The 23,440-nt window shown below is 42.2% G+C and overlaps 1 protein-coding gene across 1 annotated transcript; it reads right to left on the reverse strand.

Annotated features, from left to right (window-relative positions):
• Positions 1–1,618: 1,618 nt before the first annotated feature.
• On the reverse strand, positions 1,619–23,347 carry aass (aminoadipate-semialdehyde synthase). The gene is made up of 24 exons (XM_053885926.1): positions 23,216–23,347; positions 21,346–21,576; positions 20,941–21,117; positions 19,481–19,565; positions 18,513–18,580; positions 18,298–18,444; positions 18,155–18,233; positions 17,286–17,413; positions 16,069–16,217; positions 15,627–15,749; positions 15,192–15,303; positions 14,878–14,937; positions 14,401–14,468; positions 8,666–8,787; positions 8,273–8,402; positions 7,704–7,814; positions 7,479–7,587; positions 7,148–7,288; positions 6,897–7,064; positions 5,665–5,754; positions 5,001–5,116; positions 2,831–2,919; positions 2,592–2,768; positions 1,619–2,408 (listed from the first exon to the last, which is right to left on the reverse strand). The coding sequence occupies exons 2-24, from the start codon at positions 21,562–21,564 to the stop codon at positions 2,290–2,292; spliced, it is 2,787 nt and encodes a 928-aa protein (XP_053741901.1). The 5' UTR covers positions 21,565–21,576; positions 23,216–23,347; the 3' UTR covers positions 1,619–2,289.
• Positions 23,348–23,440: the final 93 nt, after the last annotated feature.

Raw genomic sequence — 23,440 nt, forward strand, 5'->3', positions numbered from 1 at the left:
CCCAGGTGTGGCAGAGTGACAAATTTGAATCTGTGAATAAAGACCTCAAGTTTCATTGTCTTGTGAGTCAGCCAGAACCCAAACTATGTGAACGTTGGAAACCAAGTTGGCTGCTAGAATCACTCTCACCTCAGTTAAATTCACAGCAGTAGATTCTCAGAAAACAGAGGTGCAGTTATTGAAAGTATGGAGGTAAGAGCAGTCACCGTTCTTTTTTTAGTCTCTAAGAAGCAGGTGTGCGAGAAATGTTATTGTGGCCAAATAAGATTGATCCAACCCCCTACTTCGTCAATATAATAACAAAAGGTTTTCCTTACAAGACAGCACTAAGTAGATTTGTAGGCAATCGATGTTTTGTCACGGAGAGATTTTTCCTCAATGAAACTGAGCTGTCAAGTAAGCGCCTTAAAGTGAAGCCTTACAGTAGCCGTGGAAGCCTCAGAAGAGAATCCCAGAAGAAGGTCAGGGGTTCATACAATCTCCGAGCCTGTGCGACACACGGGAGAGGCGTTAGTGAAACAAAAGGAGCCACATGGCCCAAGGAGCCCTCCTGCTCCAAATTTCAATATCTTCTTCCTTTATGGAGTCATATGGTAATCCCCCGTACCCAAGTGTCAGCGCAATTGCTTTGGCACGTGTTAATCCAGGCTAAGACTCGGCAAGAAACGCTCCTTTTACAGGACAGAAAATAGGTCAAATGTCCAGACGTTCTCTTGACCAGCCGCCATATCCATGCCTTCATTTGCATTTTTGACTTTTCATAATTACATGCCCAATTATCCCCTGCTTGGCGGCCTAGTTTGCATGACTGCCCTCGACAGAGGTCCAAATCGGAGTGTCTTTTTGCTGACCTGGGCACGGGAGACGTGTTATCTGTACGGTACATGGCTGTCATTTGCATGTCTTCATTTGACTTTGCTTATATAAAGTAGTGCAACTGGAGTATGAAGTATGTCAATTGTCATTGTCTACACATTGTAAAAATTGGGGGGGAAATGCACAGCAAAACTATACAGGTATATTTATTTACCCCACCTGTCAAATATGTCAAATACTGGCATATGAAAAAGATTACAATTCACAACAATTCAATAAACAAGCCAATGCCACAAAGATAGACAAATATTTCCAGGGTAAGTATAATGTTTTCTCACCATTGAACTGTTAAAATCACGTCCTCTTCTGAATTTCCAAAAGAGGTTCTTTTACTGTGGAAGAGTTCAGTCAAAAATGAAGGCGAGTTAACAGTATAAAGAACTTGAACATATTGGAGATAAACGCAGATCTGAGAGTTTATATAGTGTACTTCGCAGCCAGAATTGTTCAGTTCTCCATAAGGTTTGTTTGGGTTTGAAGCCGCTCCAAAGAGATCGACAATAATTCCTATAACATGAAACACCTGTGTTTCCAGTGCAATGCTGGTCACATGACTGCTTCGAGCGAGATTAAGAGCCCAGTTCAAAACACAACATACAGTTGAGTCACAGGAATAAATAAACGTTGATGCGACTTAGGTGACAAAACATAATATGGTTAAAAAACAACAACAACGTAGCTTAATGATGTCAAGGCACACAGTAGTAAAGTAACAACTGTAATTCATACAGACGTACAAAAGGTTGTTCGGTCATTTTATTTACATCACTTTCACGTTTTCAGAAAGCAAACAGGTATTTTTTGTACAGTACTGTTAAAGCGCAACAAACTTTGCTGAACGTGCCTCTGAACTTAAGTGAAATTTGAGTGACAGTCAAACAAAAATGTGAAACCACCTTTCTATTTTCATTATACAGCTTGAGAAATAACTGTAAATACCAACGTTTAAGTCCGCGTTTGTGTTCTCTATTTAAATACAAACATGAGCACGACCAGGTTCACCCCTTAAAACACGTATAAATATTGCACAACTTAAAAAAAATGCCCCACAAATTTTACAGAACACTCTGGTCTACAGCATAACACGATTTTCACCTTTGACACACAGACTGGCAGCAGGATTTTCACTTTCAAGCTCAATGAAAGGACAATTTAGAGGGTCATTTGTTCATCTTTCCATTTAAACAAGAGAAACCATTGTTATTTATGTTTACAATTAATGAGCTTTTTTAAATATTTAATGCTGAACAGAGCTACTCAAGGCATTCCAATGTTGTCCAGTCACAGCAAAAAGAAGAAAAAACCAAAAAGTTAAAACATCCATCACCGACTCTGGAGTCATCAAGTCATTGACGGATGAGAGCAGAAATGGGGTTTAAAAAAGTGTGCCATGTGGACGCGTTCTCTGGGGTCTTACTCATGGAGGGTGCTCTTAAACAGGAAGTTCAGGCCTTCGTCCTTCAAGCGGGCCAGAGCCGGACCATAGATCTCCTTTGTCATCGGAACCACCAGACCTTTAGTGGTGATTTCCCCTGAGGAAAATACAAATATATTACAGATATTTAGACTCAACAGCAGCGGACAAACAAAAGATTATGTACACACATCGTAGAGTATAAAATGAAGTTCTTAGTCGGTATATTATTTCTGATCAAATCAAGCCTTAAGGCGTATTGAAGGAAAGTGACGAGAGAAAGGACAGCAACACGACTGACCATCGAGGAGCATGCGTGCAGCAATGGCTGCCGGGTACCCCACAGTCTTGGCCATGGCAGAGAAGCCGTCATGATCCCCGTACACCACCAGGCTGATGTGTTTGGTCTCCAGTTCACCAGTCGGGTGTCGGATCCCCACATCATTCCTCAGAATGATCATGTCCCGCTCGCCTTTATCTGAAAAGGCGAGTGACAAGTTGTTGCACGTTTGATAGTTTGGTGTACAAGATGCTACTTACTGAAGGAGAGTTTGGCCTCTAGATGTTTGGTCAGAGCAGCTAGAATGCTGTCAGCATGAGGAACAGCCTCCTCACTCAGCATGTTAAACCTGTGAACACAGCAATATGAGTTCAAGCCACACTGAAGTTACCTTCAATTAGTTTCAATTCTGCGCTTGGAGCACAGATCCTTGGCTGGATTTAAAGAGAAGCAGCTGCTTTCTATACCGCTAACTTACCAGCAAATCAAATAAAAGATCAGCAACTATCCAATTTAAGGAACCTTTTCATTATTCCTTGCTCATTAAAGGCATTTACTATTGAAAGTCTACCTGCGCACTTCCCCTAAAAGCCAGTGGGAATTTCACAATGACTGCGAAGCCTTGGTTTAAAAAGCCACTTTGGAAAGTTCGCTGCAGCGTGTGCTCCCTACACCACTTCAGGAGTCCTTGTCAGGGCACGACTCAAAACAACATGGCCTTAGCCTCCTTCTTCAGGCGGAAAGGAGCTTAAACTGGAGAGCAGCAGATGTCACCATCCCACTGATCAGTTCATAATGCAGCAACTGAAAACATCTATTCAAGTCAAGGCACTGGGTTTTTACCATCAGCGCACAGAGCCTTCGCTCAACAGGAAGCTTTGACAGAAAAGCAAAAGTTAGTGAATCCCAGTTGGCAGTGAAGTCGACTGAATCCCACCAAACAGCTCGGACCTACTATTCCACGAAAAACCTTTTTACCCGATTCTTCATGCTGCACATGTCAAAGTGCAAGTGGTTGACAGGAAAATTCAAACGAAACACTCAGAACTAACAGGTAGGAGGGTGAGGCAAACCATGAGGGTCATCGTGTTATTTAGGAATCACTCAGCTCATAGAAGATGCCCAAGCAGAGTTAACAGTACTATTTTATCTGTAGATAGGCACAGGACATCTGCCACACTCTACAGTATATGGGCTGCACTCATTGCTATCAAGCTTCCCCCAGCCTCTCACCCTAAACCTAACCCTCCAAAACACATGGCTCACCTTAACTAGGACTCTGAACCGAACTTAAACCTAATTTTAATGACCCTTTTATTTTGAAGTTTAATCCTCAAATTGAGGCTTAACCATGTGGGGTCCGGCACAAGGAGGTCTTCCCTTTGGAAATGAGCCTCACTACTGAATCAGAAGCTGTCTACAGGCAGGGGTTCTTAACCTTCTTGAACTCGGGGCCCACCTTTCCCTGAACAAATACATTCGGGACTCATTCAAGTAATAGAACTGATTCATTGGTTTACATGAACAGCCACAATACGTGGCTAATGTATTAAAAGTGAGTGTCTTGCGGCCCTCACGGCCCAAAGGTGTAAAACAAGAAAACTTGTAGCGTCCCAAACATGGGCCCCGGCCCTGTGGTTTAGAAACACTGGTCTACAGGACGGATGAGCAGACGCAGGAGCCCAGAGTATTAGCATGCATCCGGATAACAGTGAGGTCTAAAACTAGCATTCGCTTTTTGGATTCAATTCAGCACTGCAGACACAACAAAAGACGCAACTAAAGATTGCACTTGCCAAGAGAAAAAGAGTACACAACGGTCAACATTTTTTAAAGGTTCAGGAATTTCACACAGCTTATCATCTGAACAATGATAATTGCAAAAACCAAAATCACCTTGAAAAGACGGGAAAAGACTGCAAAGGTATGAGGGATTAACGCATCACAACTCAGGCCATGGTTGTGAAATATGACTCAGGCTGCCATCATGGGTCTGTAACGGCACCTGAGGCAAATCTATGACAGGCTGTAGTGATTCTGTTTATCTGGAACCGAAGAAGGTTGGGCCTCTTTAGTTCAAAACTTGGATGTTAAAAGTATCCATAATACTTCACTGTGACAAAAGTTGTAGTGTTATTAACCCACATCTCTCAAAGGGATCTGATGAACGGAGAAAACGGTGTCCAATGTAGAAAGCAGCTCATAGTCCAACAAGCTTGTGTCTAAAGAGACAACACTACCCAAGAGGTGCACACAAGTTCAATGAAAAGGACAGAGCCACTGAAGCCACAGCCTTGATCACAGCAGCGAGACCACTCAACACCACTTCATGATTCAGTTCTGACGCCCACACAGTCATTTCTATGGGCACAGAAACAACCGGGAGACTTTGTTTGGAACATTTAGCGACGGTAAACTCCATTTCCTCACCATCTCAGGGTGTCCATCCGATGGTCGTCCTTTCCAATGTGCTCATAGATGGCAGCTTCAAACGCATCTTGCGAGAGCGAGGACGACAGTCCCACTTGCCGACAGAGGAGCTCTTTCTGTGGAGATGCCAAAATGGAACACAAGGTATGCTAGTTTATACACATTAAATATGCCACATCTGTACACCCACCAGTAAACTATAACTATAGTAAATGAGCTCTCAGTCACTCAGAAACAAAGACCTAACCAGCCTGGTAAAATTACATATCGTGTTGGATGTGATAGTGGTTCAAACGAGGGCTCACCATGTCCAAGAACCTATGGAATAGCAAGATCTGACCAAGGTGGTAATGCTTTTACATTAAAAACCACAGCTAATCTGGATGCCTGAGTCGTCCGACTTCAAAAGGTGTGACTGAAACAACTCACTTGTGGCAGATCACGATTTATGACAACACAACATGCTGCAGACTAAAGTATTGTACCAATGTGTTTGAACTCTTGTTTAGACACAGCCCTCCACCAAACACACCGAACGCGCTCCGACTTATTCCAGAGCAAAGCAGAGAAATGCAGAGCGACAATACACAGAAGGTAAAGCGTGTTCCATTTGTTCATTAGTCTTTCCCAGTGTAGGTCGGCATCATCCGTGCATCTATCCTACCCACGAGACTGGAGAAGACTGCAGGGCGGGATAAGGCTCGCTGTTGATCAGACCCAACTTCACGAAACCACTCATGGCCTTGGAGAAACCCTAGGAAAGAAAGAGGCGATCAGTGCAGTGCAGAGATGTGATCAGATGAGTCAAGCTCCACCTGGAAAAGTTTAAATCTTGAGTCAGGAAAGTACAACTCGTCTAATATTATTTTTCTAATACGGAAAAGACCTTGGGAACTTCAGCGCAGCACTATGACGATGGGGAGGCGATGAATTGCTGTGAGAGTGGAAAATACAGTTGCTGAAATTAGGAGCATATGAATCTATAGTTAGGGGATGAGCGGATCAAGACATGGTAAATTACACAATGGCAGGGCAACAGAATAAATCACAATAGACGAGACAGGAGGGTTTTTCTATTCATGCATTATTTCAGCAAAAGCATTTTCATACAAAGAGCACAAGGATACGAAGCCAAAGAAGGAAGGTCCGTCAAAACCTGCATTATGAGCAAATACACTGCTCCATTTACTGAAAAAAAAAAACCAATCTGGTGCTTTGACTTGAACTGATGTAGGTTTCATTCTTCTATACACATGACAGCCATCTTTTTTTCATTATCAGACCGAAAGATCAAGATGTACAAAAACAGTAAAGCACTCTAAGAGCACTAACCTCTGCCAAGGAACTTATTTGCATCCACATCCTGGGGTTGTTTTACTTAATGTCACTGCCCTTTAAGTGTTTAAATTTCAATATACGGCGAGCTAAATTCCCAGTGTCATGATGGCGGTAGTGCAACGGTACTCCTCCTACTACACACGATACAGACATGAAGAAGAGGCCGCTCGACTGGGAATGAATGAGAAAACCTCGGTGGGTAAATCCACATTTTTGTGATGGATTGTTGGTTGCGTTTTACTGGCCTGTAATATTTAAACCCAATTATCAAAATTAGCTTATTAAATGACAACTAAAAGTTATTCAAAGACATAAATAAAACAAATGAATTAATAGGTTAATAATACATTCTGGAATTTTAGTATTTTTGGGCAATTTTTGGATTAAGTCCAATTACATCTTTTCCCATCCGTAATGTAACTTTAAACAGGATGCCAATGAAGAACACTGTGACTAGTGATTTTCTGGAATCACCCAAGTTTTCCTCATGGTCGTAAAGCATTCCTTCCTTCTGCTTGCGCAAACGTGGAGCATTCATAAGCAGGAGAAATGACTCACTCTGAAGCGCAGCGTTCCTCGGACCAGCGTGTGCGCCGTTTGGATGCCGTACGAGTCTGCATACTTGGTGCTGTCTCTGTTTGGAAACCCTTCCAGGTTGAAACCGGGGAGGAAATCCATCTCTGTGGTGGAGTCCATCAGAGAGCCGCCAGCTGGAATGCTCACCACCTGGACGGTAAGAAACCATATCACACTGATTCCTACATCATCATCATCAAAAGCAACAACTTTTATTGTGAAGCTCTCCAAACCTGATTGTCTTGGAGGAAGATGGCAGGACTGATGGTGTTCAAGAGAACTCCATATGGACTCCAGCTGAACTTGTAGCGGAGAGGATTGTCGGAACACTCTGGAGCAGGAAGTCCGCCACAGAATGAGCGGTATGATTCAATCTGTCCGCAGGAACACAGCATTCAAACAATCTTATTTTCACTAAAAAGGCTGAGACATTTTTTTTAACTGTGGCAGAATAAACAGCAGGAGGACGCCACAGATGAGTTGCATTTGTCTGGTCATCAGAGCCACACCGCGGGTACACAGGCGTGCGTTTGTTTAGCCATGAGCCACAGAGCTGGTATTTACCGTGCAGCCGTCAGCTTTGGCTTGGTTGATACACTCCATGGCCAACATGTGGTCGATGCCTGGGTCCAATCCCATCTCATTGACAAGAGTGATTCCAGCCTCCAAGGCACTGATGAGCACAAACACAGAATGTGACACATTCATGACCAAGACTTTTAACCAGAGCCTTTTTTTCATTGACAGTATAAAAGGGTCTTTTTGGTTTTACCATTCTGCCTTCATTACCTGCTTTGCAGTTCCTTCATTGCAGGACTCAAGTAGCTAGCTGTCACCATGTTCACCTTTCGGCTGATGCAGTGCTTAGCGATGAGAGGGTGAAGCGTGTACGGCAGCATGCTGACAGAGACATGTCAGGAAAGTCAGCTTCAGCATTTTAATTCAGCCCTTTATTTGTCGACAGCGTTTGAAGCTGCCTGTCTGCATCTCACATGAATATTGCTAAATTTATTCAAACCAAACTTCAATTTTAAGCATTACAACGTTAAAAAAATCTGTTGTAGGCAATATGAGGCTTGTGAATGTTGGTTGCGAGTTCAAAGCTGACTAGTTGTCTTCAGGGATGCACAACAAGAACAGACAATAATCTGCTTCTATATGAGGGATTTGCGACCTACAGACCTGTGCTATACTCTTACATACTGAAATTAATGATGACTCGACAAGACAGAAAAACAGCCAGAACTTCCATGATAAAGAACCTTTGGATGGCTTCACTAAACTCAATTTCAAGGACCACTTTCACTGACCAAGACTCCGGACATAGACGTACATTTTAACCAAATACAGTCGGTTACCTGATGACCAGGTCGTGGTCTTTGACCAGCGAATCAAGGTGACTCTTCTGACTGCTGGCATCCAGCATGATGGGGATGGTGTTGGGATATTTAGAAGCCAGATCTTCTGCCTGCTTTAGCAAAGCTGATGCTGCAGGGGAATGTAGAGAGAAACAAGTGATAAACCGACAGGAAGGTATATGATAGCTTTGACAAACTAAAGAGACACAGGTTAAATACCATGAATTGACCATTACTGCTATTTCTGACTTGATGTAAATAACTTGCATACAATACAATGACAAAAATTTACATCTGCTTTACAGCTGCAGTGGTGATACGAGTTAAGCTTTTGAAAAAAAAAACTTTACCAGCCAAAACAAGACAGATAGGAGTGCTGAAGGATCGACTCACCCACAGTGACCTGAGTCCGCTCATCACGCGTGAGATACTCCACCACAGGAGCGGAGACATATCCTGAACCGAGGAGCAGCACTCGCTTCATTCCACTCTTCTTCATGATCTGAGCTTTCTCTCTGGAAAAATGAAGCCCTCATTTGCAACGTTAAAGAAGAATGTTTTCAAATGACAGAGGTGGAGTAGGGGATGGCACTGTTGATCAGGATGGGGAATCAGCAGGAAGTATGAGAGGAATTCTCAGAGGACCATGCAGAAAAGAACAAGTGCTGGCCTTGATGGGATCAACAACAACCAGACAACTGAATAATGGAACTGCAACGAAGCTCCAGGAAGCTCATAATTTCCCTCAGTTCTATTTCCTTACAAAGTGACATTTTGTTTTCATTTTGTTTTTAAATCATGTTTCACACAAACACCATGAATCACAGTTTATATCTACTACATTGTCGTCAGCTAAGAAACTAGACGTGCACCCCGAAGCATGTTCAATAATCTGGGTTTGAAAGACAGCGATGTCAGCTAAATTTAGAAGGTTGGAGCTCACCGTGTTTCTACAGCTGACAAATAGAGATGGACTAAGTGTTGATGAGTCACACAAAGTTTTGAGATGATGCCGTTTATCACCAGTCAATATCTCCGACTCAAAAACAACCATTTATTTTGAGAAGGCTGTTGTATCTAGTCACTTCTGCACTCTATATGCACACATTTTGCTCAGATATAAATTCAATTTATACCTTTCATTGTTGCACAGAGAAAAATGAACCCATCAAAATGTGATAGGAAGCAAACCGGGAGACTTCGCTGCAGAATTTCATCAGAAGAAAGTAAAGAAGTCGCTACACTGATGAACAGCCAGGGGGAATATCCTGTGAGGTCCGCTAACAAAAACAGCATTAAGAAAGTGATAGTTTATTTCAGAGTTTTCAATGAATCTCTGAGGGGAGTGCAACACAAGAGAGGCGACAGCAATCTATACTATATGTATATGATGCAAAACAGAAAAGTAGATTTCCTCTGACACAGGGTTGATAGTAGCAAGGACAGTTACACTTCCCAGCACCAACAGCGTTCCACTGACTGTTTACCATCTTTTCCATTACTACTGACCTAATGTTGGCATCTCTAATATATTTTTACTATATATATACAACATATCTTCCAGCAAATTCAGCAGTTAAGTTAGTTTTGAGTTTCCTAAAATATCCCACCATCCAAATGAGAAGTTTGACACAAAGCATCGACTGAAAAAGTACAAGTGCAGCTGATGGACGACTGCCAACCAAATCAGCAAGTCTTCGAACACATTCTACAGTGTTTAAAAAAAGCACAACACTTTCAAGGCCGTCAAGTCAAGGAGAAGTGACACTTCAGCAGGACTGCAACAAAGGCTGACCAACTGCGTACAGCAACACTTGTGTCATTGAGCATTATCAAGAGGCCACCCAGCTACTTAACAGGAACGGGAAGCCACGAGCTGCCCCCCAAATAAACTAGTCAATAATGAAGCATCGGCAAAGTGACCGGGCGAAAGCTGAAGCGGGGGTGAAGCCCCTGCTGGCACAGTTGAGGACCCTTTGTCCTAGATCTGAGTCGCGGAGGGAGCTATTGTATTACTTATGAGAAACTTTTTTCCTTAAAGCATTACACTGCTGATGAAACGGCATTTAAGTATCAAACAAAACAACAGGCTTAATAAATCTCTTTATAAATAAGTCGTCCCTACAAAAACTCACAAGTACACAATTTTAATTAAAACAACAACTAAAGATAAATTGCATTCATCATGACAAATGTCAAGTAGATTGATTTAACGGTAAATAAAGAGATTCGAAGACGCAATCAAAAGTGTTTGGAGCATCATAAACAGAACTAAACACAACTTAAACCAGCACAATGAAAACTATTAATATGATAATAATGGATATTTTTGAAACATCCACTGTGTTAACAGAACGTGATGAACATTATTTTTCTAGGACATATCATCAATCTAATAAAATGAATAAGTATCGTAAAATAAAGTGCTAGAAAAACCTTTAAAGCTAAGCACAACACCACTGAAGAGGGTGATGGCAAAACAAAAGGGTCCGCCAGCATTATTCTTGACACTGTTCCACAATTCCTCCTGAACTCATCCAAAGGCATCATCATGTCAGCAGCGGCTATAACTTAAAGTATTAGTTCATAATGATCATCTGACAGGGTGATATGGTGATGTTAGCTTCGCACCACGACGAGCGTGAAATCCTGACACTATTTTTCAAAGCCTTTTAATTAAACCAAACGCCAACACTGTTAAAATGGTCTTGTTTTGCATGCCGGATTATCTTGTAACAATAACAGCGGCATAAAGGCATCAAGTGACCTGTGACATTAATATCCCGCCACCGACAACCACCCGCCTCAAATCCCCCAAGAGTCAGTAGGTTGCGACTAATTGGATGCGACGCTGCACAAGTGGCAGCAGGAGTGGCTGCAGGTCGGACCCACCGTCCACGCCACCGTCCACGCCACTGCAGGGCCTCATCCTCTTAATTAAAAAGAAAAGACTAGAGTCCTTCCCTGAGGAGGATTTCTCCCCCAGTTTACATATCTTAAGGTGGCAAACTCAATCTCAGGGATTAAGATTTGCTGGCTTGTCTGGGGAAAGGAGAAAAAAAACATACTTAAGATCAATTAGCAAGAAAACTGCTCGTCTTAGAGGTGGCCTACTTATGACCGAAAAACAGTTCTCAAGTAAAGTATCTTACACAAAGCTGTTTAAAAACAGTGAGCCAACAGTATCATTAAGTCAGAGGAGATTCGACGGCCAAGCTCATTAATATGGACACACTTGAAGATGTGGACAAGGAAGTGAAATCAATCAGGGAGAAATTAATCTCGGGCGGATTAAATCTTCAGCGGATTTTTGACAAGGATTTCACAGATTGTGGGCTCATGAGAAACATGCAAACATATAGTCGAGTCTGATGCGCACAGACAATCTCACTCAACACAATAAAAGACAGCTCACTGTCATAAACTCGGGCTCTCATCTAGGCAATGGATTTTCAATTTTAACAGGACAAACACATCAAGAGTTTTTTATGAACATTCTATGGAACTTCAACAATATTTTTCACGAGAGAATTTGTTTTTCAGGGTGACCAGAGCACAAATGGCATTTGAATGTGTAATGTATTTGTCAAAAGAGCAGTTGGACAAATAACATTGTGCTTCAATTGGGCTCTGTTGCAGCATGTACCTCCGCCAAGCCTCTCATATGCATCCATCATGATCCAAATCATTTCCCTATGCATATTTTACCAATATATTCATGCTAAATAATAGTGCATCAAATGCTTAAACGGACAGTAGGTGGCAGTAGTACATTCCTACGACACACATTCCTGACACAAAGAAGAGGCCACTCTGCAGGGGATGAATCAGAAACTTTCAAAACGTAGGGAAATACACACTTTGTCTCCACAGTTCATGAACGTTGATTTGTTACAGTGAACTGATTGTATGTTGTGTCATCAAGTTAAAAGTGTTTTTCTGCCTATTTGAGCAGAGTGGCAGTGTTCTTCCAATTGAATATCAATGGGAACATTTTTGAAAATCTAAACCAACCTACAGATCACTCACTTTGAAATTCATGATTTAACTATCATTTCCAACCAGTCATGAAAGTCTGATAGAAAATCATTTCTCCTGCGATATTCTCCCTAATGCATAGCACATGCTACTTCATGCTTAGAGAAGGCGCCAAAATGCAGAATGTTAATGTATCCGAGCAAAGCTAGAGACGTCAGTTTGAAGTGACCACCAAGTGGTGTGCTGCAACTTGAATTGTTTGGCCCACTCGCCAACAAATATAACACATTTGCATGCCAAAATCAGATCAGGTCAGAATGGAGATTGATCATATTTGAGAAGAAAAGATCTACCCCACAAAAACCATGAAATTCCTGTGCTTCAGATTGCCTAGCAGCAACGCCTTAGCTGGCCACCAGCCGTGAGAAGTGTTAGTACAGGGCAGGGTTGGGACAGCGAGTACCGGAGGGCAGCACTGTGCAGAGACAACCAACGGTTAGCTGTGACAAGCTACGAGTGCAAAGACGGACAGGTTAGAAGACATGGAGACAAAATGCATCTACACTTTAAACTACTACAACAACATCAGTCGTCACGTTTGGCTTTAAAGGTCCCACATTACAGTTTTGCATTTGTTATGACTGTGATCTTAAACAAGTGCAGAAGAAAAAGGTGGACAGGACAAAGGCTCTTAAAGCTGGAATTACTCATATACTATTGGTCACTGCTATGGTGGTCATATGTTGACATTTGTTACTCATTTAAAGACCACCAGAAACTAGATTTTGTTCAAGCTCTGCTTGGAACTTGTAGATGTTGAACAAGTAGGGTGGAATCTTCCAAATAGTGGAAGAGGAGTTCAAGGAGATGTACATACAGCATATCAAACACTTGAGGTCTGTTTAATAAACATGGGTTAGTTTGGCCTGCAGAGGAGTATTTTGGCCTCCAGTGTGATTGAGTACTACTCACCGAAACTGTATGTCACAGCTCATTGTTTTCCAAAAATAAAATGAGCGCTATTATGTTGGTCCATGTTTTAAGTGTCATCTCCAACGTGAGCAAGATGAAATATCACCTGATTTATACTGAAGTGTGGAAGAACAATGTTCATCCATTTATGAGAAAACATACTTAAAAAAATAACAATGGGGCCTACACAAAACGATGTGCAGATTCCTTTCATGATCCGAACGGACGTCACAAACACTGGTTCCCTTAACTGGGGAGCAAGGATCATAGGATTGAAGACAAACTTCTGTCATATGTGCGGCTTTCCTAAAGACCCCACATCGACTGCTCATTGGATCAAGGTTTTTAAGGAGCTGCAGTCCTACATGACATTCAAGCTTAGTAGTGCATTATAAAACACCAATAAAGACACTACATTGCTTGTCTTGCCAAGATGACGTGTCAGTCCGTTTTGTTTGCATTAACTAGCAGGTTTGAAACCAGAACTTAGTCGAGGGCATGGCTCGCCACTCAGTTTAGCAGTCTTTGTTGCAAACCCATTGTGAGGCAGCCATTTTGTAACTGGATATCACTTTGACAGAGATCTAAGTTTTTATTCTGAAGCAAAGCTACTGGAGAAAAACTAAATCCACCAAACAGAAGAACAAATAGGTTGAAGGAATATGCTGGATCTCCACTGGCAGAATAAAAGCTATCAATTCATTAATTAATTGGGTCTAATGCAGGACCTTTAAAAGCAGTGCCAACAGTGGTGGACAATAGACTCAAACCATTCCACAACAGTGAAAATGAATGGGATTAGTTTTTCTAGACTCATCTCTGAGGGCATTTCCCACTGAAGTTGGGAATGTGCTCTTTAGTAGCTTCACGTCATCAATCAAATGAGTGGTGCGCTTTATACAGTGAGTATTTCAACACACAATACAATGAAATGAAATGTGGTAGACGAAAAGAGGTGTTATTTAGTATTGCGGCAGTTAGTCCACGACTGTCAGCTTCATTTCAAAACCATCACAAAGAAGACGAACATTACCTGTCTCTTAATCTTTAGAAATCCAAATGAAGAGAGCATTCATATATAAGTGGAGGGTTTCTTGTATAACTTTGGATAATGTTAAAAACAAAACTAGACAAAAACACGAGTGAGGGTGGGGCAGAGGGTGTAACATGACTCCTACCTTTTCTCTCTCAGTTTCTCGATGTATTCAAATTTTGGAGTCAGGGCTCCGTTTGAAGTGATGACAGCCTACAACAAATAAAGAAAAAAAAATTCTAACATCATTAATCATTGGCAGAATATTGGCAAAGGTCTTGGGAGGCTGATATTGTTTCCATTTATTAATGTATTTGATAGAAACTGTGGAACATAAAGACAGCGCGATGGACATTCTGCTGAGGTGACTAGGTTATCCTCATTCTTAAATTAAACAATGTGGTGGGTGGAGGGGGTTGAGTCAAACATTTTCATAGAAAATTGAGTGCAAGCTTTAAATGTTCTCAACAGAAATAGATTTCAATGTGTTTTCATGGACGAAGGAGACAGAAAATGTGTGTGTAACCAGCACCCTGTATGTGCCATCTAATATGAATGATGTCAATAACAGCCCGGATGAGAATTGTCAGCTGTTCAGCTGTCAGCTTGTCTCCAAACTCACGTCTCTGACTTGTGGGCTGAACTCCTCTTCATCCAGTGGCCGTGTAGCATCAGACGGCAGCTTTTAAAGAAAAACCAGGAACCACGTTATTGAAATCATGACAAATACGTAAAGCTCTGTCTCGCAGTGCATATTTGCCTGATAAACCAAGCATCAGCCCGCTGTCTCCCACAGCAAACCAGATGTAACCTCAGGGGAAAAAAGCTTCATCACGAGTACCAAAAACAAATTTCAGGAACAAGGATCGCAAAACTGACAGAGCAATGAAGAGCAAGTTTCAGTTTGCTTAGTTAACAGAAGCGCACGTATCTTACCATCTCCCACACATAAGGAAAGAGTCTGTCTCCAAAGTACTCGGTGGCTTCTATGGGAAGCTGGGCAGGAAGGTTGTCGATGGAGCACATGAGGATACCGTTGCCCTCCACACTGGTCGAGCAAAGAGAGAAAATCGTGGTTGTAGATGTGGGAATTAAAAAACAATCTCATTCATTCAATGTGATTAAATATTAAACCCCCAAAGTTCAGTTTGTCGACTTGTGCTTAAGCATCAGGAAGGACATGCCCCAGTGATGAGAGCAAACTTTTCTGTGCTTCCATCATGAAGATTTTTAAACTTCAATTTCCCTAATTAAATTGGTCATGTGAGGATGAGTAACGATCATTTCTTTATCATCATTCTGTGTTATGTCATTTTATGTGATCACCATTCTCTGTTATCAGTACAGCAGCCACGCAGCGGATCAGCCCACCTGTCATGGTCGATGTGCTGATCGGCGTCGTACATGCAGAACGGCTTATCAATGGTCGTGCACTCGTTCATGAACTCGATGGAGCCGCCGGTGTCAGCAGAAATGTCACAAATGGCCAACAACCTGAGGAGAGAGTGGCAATAGGTCCTTGTCAACAACAGCAAAGCAAACAGTCCCAGATAACCTTTGGCATGCGAACTTTCACCAGCCTGCTACTGAACAGTAAAGAAACCTCCCTCCTACTGAGCCACGGAGGTTGAAGAGGCTTCAACGCACAAGCTATATTTAGTACAGGAAACTTTGTTGTCTCTCACGTGTTGCAGTTCAAGCCTAATAGGCTTTGTCATTTATTTCCCTTCAAATTTTAGGCGACTCCAGGAAGAGGACAGCAGTGGCAGACATTTTATCAATTTAAGGTTTTGCAGCAGAAAATTGGTCTTACTTGTGAGGCAACACTGGGGATCCCTCATCAGCCGCCAACAGGGTTTTGGGCTGTCGGATCAGCTTCTGGGCATCCAGCCTCCTGAGAAGTCGGGGAGTTTGGGGGTCCCAATAGATGCCATTGATGAGGCAGCTTGTGTAGGGTGCCACCTATGATAAAAGCAGAGCAAGTGGGAAGGTTCAGTATGTTTAAAAAAAGTGTCAATGGAGTTCAATTTGCTAGAGATATGTTTTTTGAAGACCAGAAAGTCATTCATGGATGGACAAAATCAAGTCTTCATTTCAGTTTTCATTTCTTACTCCTGAACAAATGCAGCTTTGTTCAGTCACAACATGACATCAAAATCAATGACAAATAAGCAACAGCGGTCAATAATAATAAGTTGAGCTGATCTTGTCTGACAAAAGTCATGACTTTTTTTGCTACATTGAGTGTTACTATTAACAACCTTGTAAAATATAGTAAATTAAAAGGGAAAAAAAGTATTTAATTGAATTTGAGCCTACAGCTGATGCTTATTTCGGATTTTATGTGTGTTAAAGTTCTTCACCTCCTTTGGGGATAAGGAAAACTCAATAAAACAAATGGAAGTCAAACCTGTCCCAACCTGTGCAGAAGGAACTGTGCCCTTTCAAGTGGGGAACTGCATTTTAAAAAACAAAGTAACTTGACAATGTATACTGTCAAGTTATTTTATATAAAGGGACACAGATTGATGAGGGAAATGACAGAAAGCAGGTTCTGTGAACAGTTGAGACTAAATGGAAGATTTTTTTAGAACTCTTGCTCTTTGTTACAAACAAAATGTACCCGTCAAACTTTTGAGCACTTGACTGTGTGAGGAATCGGGTCAAGGTTTGAGAACTGGACCTGCCTACAATAAATTAAATGATTTGATTACAAGCAGAAAAACACCTTCAAAGATTATTTGAATAATTACTTTTACTGTCAATTTCGCATTTGTACAAAATTCAAGCTGGACACTTAGCCTTGGTGCTGTGTGTGCAGGTTTTCAGTCAAGTCTAACCCTTCGAACTAAATGATTAAATTCAAGTTTAACTTGTGTAAACCCAGTGTTGGGGGGAAAAAAGGCTCCAGTTTCATCATGTCAAAAATACAAGGAGCTTTCGGTGAGACGGCGGCGGATGTGTAGGCAAGATTTAAGCTCACAAGATTTCGATAATCTGAATTAACATTTCGAATATACCGGAACCTACACTGGTTCTGAAGTGAGAGGTGTAGCGCTCGGGGTGGTTTTCATACTCCATGGGATCATAGATGCCATCGTTCTTCCTCATCAGGTGGTGGTGTCGGCTCAGAACAGTAGCATACACTTTGGTCATATCTGAAAACAGAAGGAAGGAGAGATCATGAACGACCGTGAACCAACTTCATCATGGCCAGGGTTTGGAAGCAGAACATTGTAGACTTTCACGTTTATCACAATTGTTTTCCCCAAAACATGCGAAATCTTGGATGAGTGAGTGTGTCTGGAGTTCCCCTGTGGTGAGAGTTTGTTTGTTGTGACATCAAAAAAAAAATCTATGGAAAACAAACAGATTGCCCAGAAACCAGCGATAAAAGTGAGCATAAACAAGTATCCATGTTTGAGTGTGAGAATAAGGGCTGCCTGACTGCACAGAACGATCAGACCCAGGTTAATTTTTCTCTCTAAATGATATTGGATTCAGAATCACTTGAATATATCAGATCACTTCTGCCATTAAAATGCTAATTTCAGACTGCAGACTTTGTCCTGGGTGAGTCCAAGTCACCCCCAGCTGACCTCCTCACACGACTTGAGAGTCATGGAAGTACTTGACCATGACTCACCGAAACAGACTAAGTGAACCTTTTTAACTTAAAGAAGTCAGAGCATTTATGAAGAGTGTACTTTAAATAAGTCCAGAATCCTGGCAAACATTTTGTATTCTAAACCTTTTCATAACTGACTGCTTCATTGCATGAATGTGCTGCACATACATTATTCCTTCAAAGAAGGAAACAATTTTAACGTGATCACTGCTGATATTCCAACTCCTACGCTCTTTAAAAGTGACTATTCACAAGTAATGCGCTTACTTACCACCGGTTTCACATACGTCCTTCAACTCGTGTGGCTCCACATACTCAACAGGAAGTTCGTTGATGATGTCCTGCGCTCCCTGGGAGAATATAAAAATGAATGCTAGTCCAAATAGGAATTCATGAGGTTTATGTTAAACATACTTTGGACACATTTCCAGTTCCAGTGAAGCAGAAAGTCACAGGGCCTATGGACTTGGGCATCAGGCCCATAGAGATCTCATATCCACAATCCCTCACTGCCTGGATGGCCTGACTGACGTTCCTGTAGTTGTGAGCCATGCCGATGTGCTGTAGACACCATGACAATGATCATTATTTTGAGAGCAGAACGACCACACAAACAAAACACTTCTTACCATGAAAGGAGTGTGATGGCCCAGAGCCAGAAAGCGAAGCCCCAAACCATGCAAAATGTTTATCATTCCTACAATGAAAGAAAGAACTAGAGATTATCCGGAGCATTTTTGGATGACACTTCGGAGCTGCTCATTTCTTAATCCCCTAATCTCTTTGCAAGTTGCACTACCTGGATCAGTGTTTGGCAGTACAAGGTCAATGTATTTGACATTCTGAAATTGTGTAATGTTAAACAAATAACCTGTCTGAACCGTCCCATGAGGAGCCCTTTGGAACCAAAGCCAGAGGTATCAGCCATGGATCACTGTTGGCCATTCTGCATCATGTAGCGATGCTGTGGCAGAAGAGGAGATGCTGCCACTCGTCAGTGAGCATATTATGTTCAGCTATTTTTAGCATTGCCAAAACCATGCCGCCAGGGCAGCAACAGAGTGGCTTCATAAGAAGTATATTCTGGTGTCAGCGTGTCCTTGTCTCAAAGAAAACCTGCAAGGGAAGCTGAGGCAATGAGTGTCTAAGCTTCTGAGGCGTGTGTGGACCTGGCAACCAAGCAGGAGAAATGTCTCATCGCTGCGGTTGCCAATATGAGCTTCTTCAATAATCCTTTATCCAAAAAATATTGGGGTTCTGAGACCTGGATGTGACTGCACCTTTTAATGGGGATTTTGATGGATTTACTACAGTCTATATATATATTCAACACAGATATAGTTATCTGTCAATGAACTAACACCACTGACAGACCACAACAGCTTTTCCTGTGTTTCTCAAATCTCAATGTAAATGAATACCATGACCACAGATACGTTCCTTTTCCACAGACTGACAGTAAAGCTCCACTAATTGTTATGCAGTAGTTGCTCCAACAGACGGATCAGATCAGCAGTCTGAAAGTCTGATACCAGCAGCAGTATTACCTGATCAGGAGGACTTGTTTTCACAAGTCAGTATGTATTGTGACTCATACCTGCGACACCTGCCCACTGGCCAAATGCGACAATCCTGTAGCCATTAGCATCGACCATCTTCTCGTAGTCAATCAAACGGACGTCCTGAAAATACACAACTTGGTCGTAATTTTTGCTCATGGTTGTGGATTTCAGGCAAACAAATAAACACAAACAAAAAGGAAGTTGAACGTTAGTCACACTGGACAGCAGTTGTCGCTAAGGAAGGTCCCTTAGCGACAACTGCTGTCCAGTGTGACTAACGTTCAACTGACCTGACACTTCATTCTGAATGATGTCTCATTTAAGTTTAGACTTGAGGATTCTAACTTTGTACCTAGTTTAATGACTGAATGTTATTTGAAATGTCTGACATGGGAACAGAGCAGTCTGGGAATGAAACATACTTTTTCCATCTGAATTCTAGCTTTCTTTTTCATTCAATGAGTAACAAAATGAAATGTAAAATGATACTGAAAAAATATCTTTTACTGAAGCACCTTTATATCATGGTGACATGATTTACATTGGTTCTGTCACCAAGGTATTCGCCACATATAAAGATCCTCCAATGTTGAGGATTACATCATCAAATCAAACAATATAAAATCCATGTACATATTTTCAACAAATAATTTCCCATGTATGCCGTCCTTAGACACTGGGCTTTACGGTAACACGTTTCTGACCAAGGTCATTGGATAACATGTCTCAGCAGCAGTCAGAGAGAGTCTTGAAAAGACACAGTCACAGACTAAACAAATCCCCCACCACATGGATGACCGTCGTCTGCCACGCCGACAGGAGTCTTCTGTTCAGAGACAGAGGTCTGATCCTAAACTCATCAAACTCACCAACATGATTGAACACGCTGAACTACTTGCTATTACTTCCAGGCTTGAGAGTACATGGAAAAATACTGTATCAATGGTTGTCATGAATGGATTCCCAATTCAAGTGACATGACGAAATACCAAACATGACTATTTCTAGATGCATGATATCACCAAGGTTTTACACAGTAACGGCATCACTTTTTGCAATATTAACATTTTTACTGAGTGAAATTTAAACGTATAAGAGAGCTGCTTCTTGTCTGTGGCCTCCAATGAACGGCAAATGCACGAGACTCCTGGTTTCCCAGTTTAGGGTCATTGGTAACTCAGATAGTGATGACAAAGCATTTGGGTGCCTGGGAGTCTCATTCTTTTCAGTGCTGACGCATCTGCTCTGGTCTGGGTCCAAACTGGGCCGCATTAGAACAGAGAGAGTGAACTGTACTGAGAGGAGACTGCCCAGTGGAGTGCTAGGCTGCAGAAGGCTAAACAAATGTACATCTTCTTGTCTTAATAATGACCTAACCAGTATACATTCAACACACATCCTGACCTGTCCAACCCACGTCTTCTCTTTCCATCTCTCTGGTGAGCTTCACTTTGATTTTTGACATGCATCTCGGAGGTAACCAATGGTCACATACCTTCTTCAGCAGATCGTCCAACAGCCCCATGTTAGCCTCCTGAGCTTTGATTGTGTGAGAGAAGAAGGCATAGGTCTTTTTGGGAATGACTTTTTCCTCAGGCATCCTCTTCACCCCAAGAATCAGCGAGGCCTCAGAAATGTCCTCCTGGATAACGGCGCCAGCTTTGGCATAGTACTAAAAAAGACATGGGGGGGCAGATGTCATCAGCAACGGATGCTCAGAACAAGCACAGCCCACAGGTGTCCACAGTGGCACCAACTCAATGTCTGAATTTGAATAAGAAGGATGTGGTGAAATAGAATCAAAACCTGTGAAAACTCTGAGACCCACCTCAACCAACACTTTTATCCTTATGTGCTCATGAGCAAAACCTGTACCGAGACACATAAAAAAATAAGTCACCTTTTCGTGGATGGCTCTTCGGTTGGAGGGCTGGACCAGGACCTTCACGCCTGCGTGTGTCAACTCTCTGACGTGCCGAGGGGCGAGAGGCGCTCTCCTCTCCCAGGGGTTGATGTCTTCTCGCCGGATGGCCATGACGGCCTTGTGGTGATCATAGCGGCGCTGCTGCGAGAAGCGCTTCGCTGACCTGCGACCTTGACGGCTGAGGAGTCGGAACATAGCTTCGATGCCCTGCTTGAGGAAGATGGGGGGGGGGGGAGCAAGCCACAAACCGGTGACATCACAAACACTTTCACACAAGACTGCAAATACTTTGCACATGTTTGACGTCGAATGAAACACGACGAGAATAGGACACGTGTGTAAGAGGTCAGAGGTTGGTTTGCTGCTGGGAGAGAGCTGTTTGTTGTTTGCACTGTCAAATAGGGAAATGCCTGAGTATGTACGACTGGTGAAGTTGCAAAACATTGCTGTCTTTCTATCTTGATCCGGACCAAAACCATAACTTGACCACATGCTAGTTCATCCAAAATAGATGTTAAAGTTATATGCTTCTATATATACTTCTAAAAAACACTATTTGAAAATCATCTCAGACCTAAAACTGCTTCCTATGTGCGATAAATAAGTACAGTTTCATACCAAATAAGGGAATTGCATCAGATCAAAGTACAGGTCATAGGTGTATTCTTCTTCAGGTCTAGCTGGATGCGCAACTGCTGTGTTTTTCTGAATGTGTAACTACTGAGCAATCACCTGGTATGTTAAAATGGAGGGAGGGCACAGTGGAGTGGTGGAGTGCAGTTGCGTCACCACGTGGAAGGCACTAGACTTCTGACAGATGATTATTACATCAGAGGCACTCGCCAGTGCACACATGTTAGAGCAGACAGTCCTCCTATGGACTGTTCCACTCTTCTTATCAGCGATAGGGTTTTAGGTCATAGACAATTCCTCATAGAAAAGAAACTAGAAATATCCATGACATACAATGCAAAGCTATTAGACAAGTCATTGGATAAAGCATAAACAGGGTATATGGTATTCATCAGCTATGAGAGAAAAAGCAAGTGGCCCCCTGAACTCTCTGAGATGGTGTTAGAAGTTGAAGATGAAAATGAAAAAGCGGTTGTTGAAAGTTTCCAACTGCTCCGATGGATGAATTAACTCCCCAAGATTGCTCTTTACGCAGCATACATTCTGGTGAAACAGCTCATATAGAGCAGTTGTGATCACTGCTCCTGAAGCAAGAAACACATCTGACTTGAATCATGAAGCCATGGATCACTGCAGTGCAGGGTTCAGTATTAAACAGACTTCTCTTTATTGACTTTAATACTGCGTTCAGAACTGAATGGAGAACTTTTTTTCGATTTTTTTTTTTGCTTGTTTGTTTTCAAACAATAAACAAAAAAACACCGTTTGTATTTGTGTCCGTGTAACACGGTCACTCCTTTAGAAACAAAACTTATTTTTCCGTGATGTTTTTTATAGAAAAGCAGCGGGAAACGGTGCCTCCGCGGTGGAACTACTTACTAGTTATTAGTGTTTACCTGTGTTGACAATTGTATGTACTGCCCTCGCACTGTACATGCATGTGTCGATTCCAATACTGAAATGCAGAACGAGAAGGGAATTCCATCTTCATGCTTGCTAATAGCCTTTGTAACATGACATTAAACTGCGTCTAGTGGGGGCTTAAATCAGTGGAGAAGTCCACGAATGTCGGAAGGACCTGTTGCCAGTCCACGAGTCACATGGCTCACTCGCTCATACAAACAAGGACGGGCACTCCAGCTCGTTGCACCCGAAGTCTGGTCCGACAAAAACGCTAGTAAGTGCGTCGAAACACTGCTGTGGACGTACTAACCTTGTCGACCGGTCTGGGCTCACCACGCTTGCTCCGGGTGCGAAAGTATGTCGTCGGTCTTCGGGCAGCACCGGAGTGTCACTCAGAGGTGAGAGCGAGGACAAGACGCTCGTCCTGGGCAGCTCTCGTAGGTGGCGGAATCTTCTTCCGGTTTTTATTTCAGAGCAAAACTTCCCACAACTTTCCGCAGTAGTGAAAAAATGTACTTTTTTTGTAGCAACGAAA

Source organism: Synchiropus splendidus, chromosome 14 (assembly GCF_027744825.2).
Source record: "Synchiropus splendidus isolate RoL2022-P1 chromosome 14, RoL_Sspl_1.0, whole genome shotgun sequence".
Lineage (NCBI taxonomy): Eukaryota > Metazoa > Chordata > Actinopteri > Syngnathiformes > Callionymidae > Synchiropus > Synchiropus splendidus.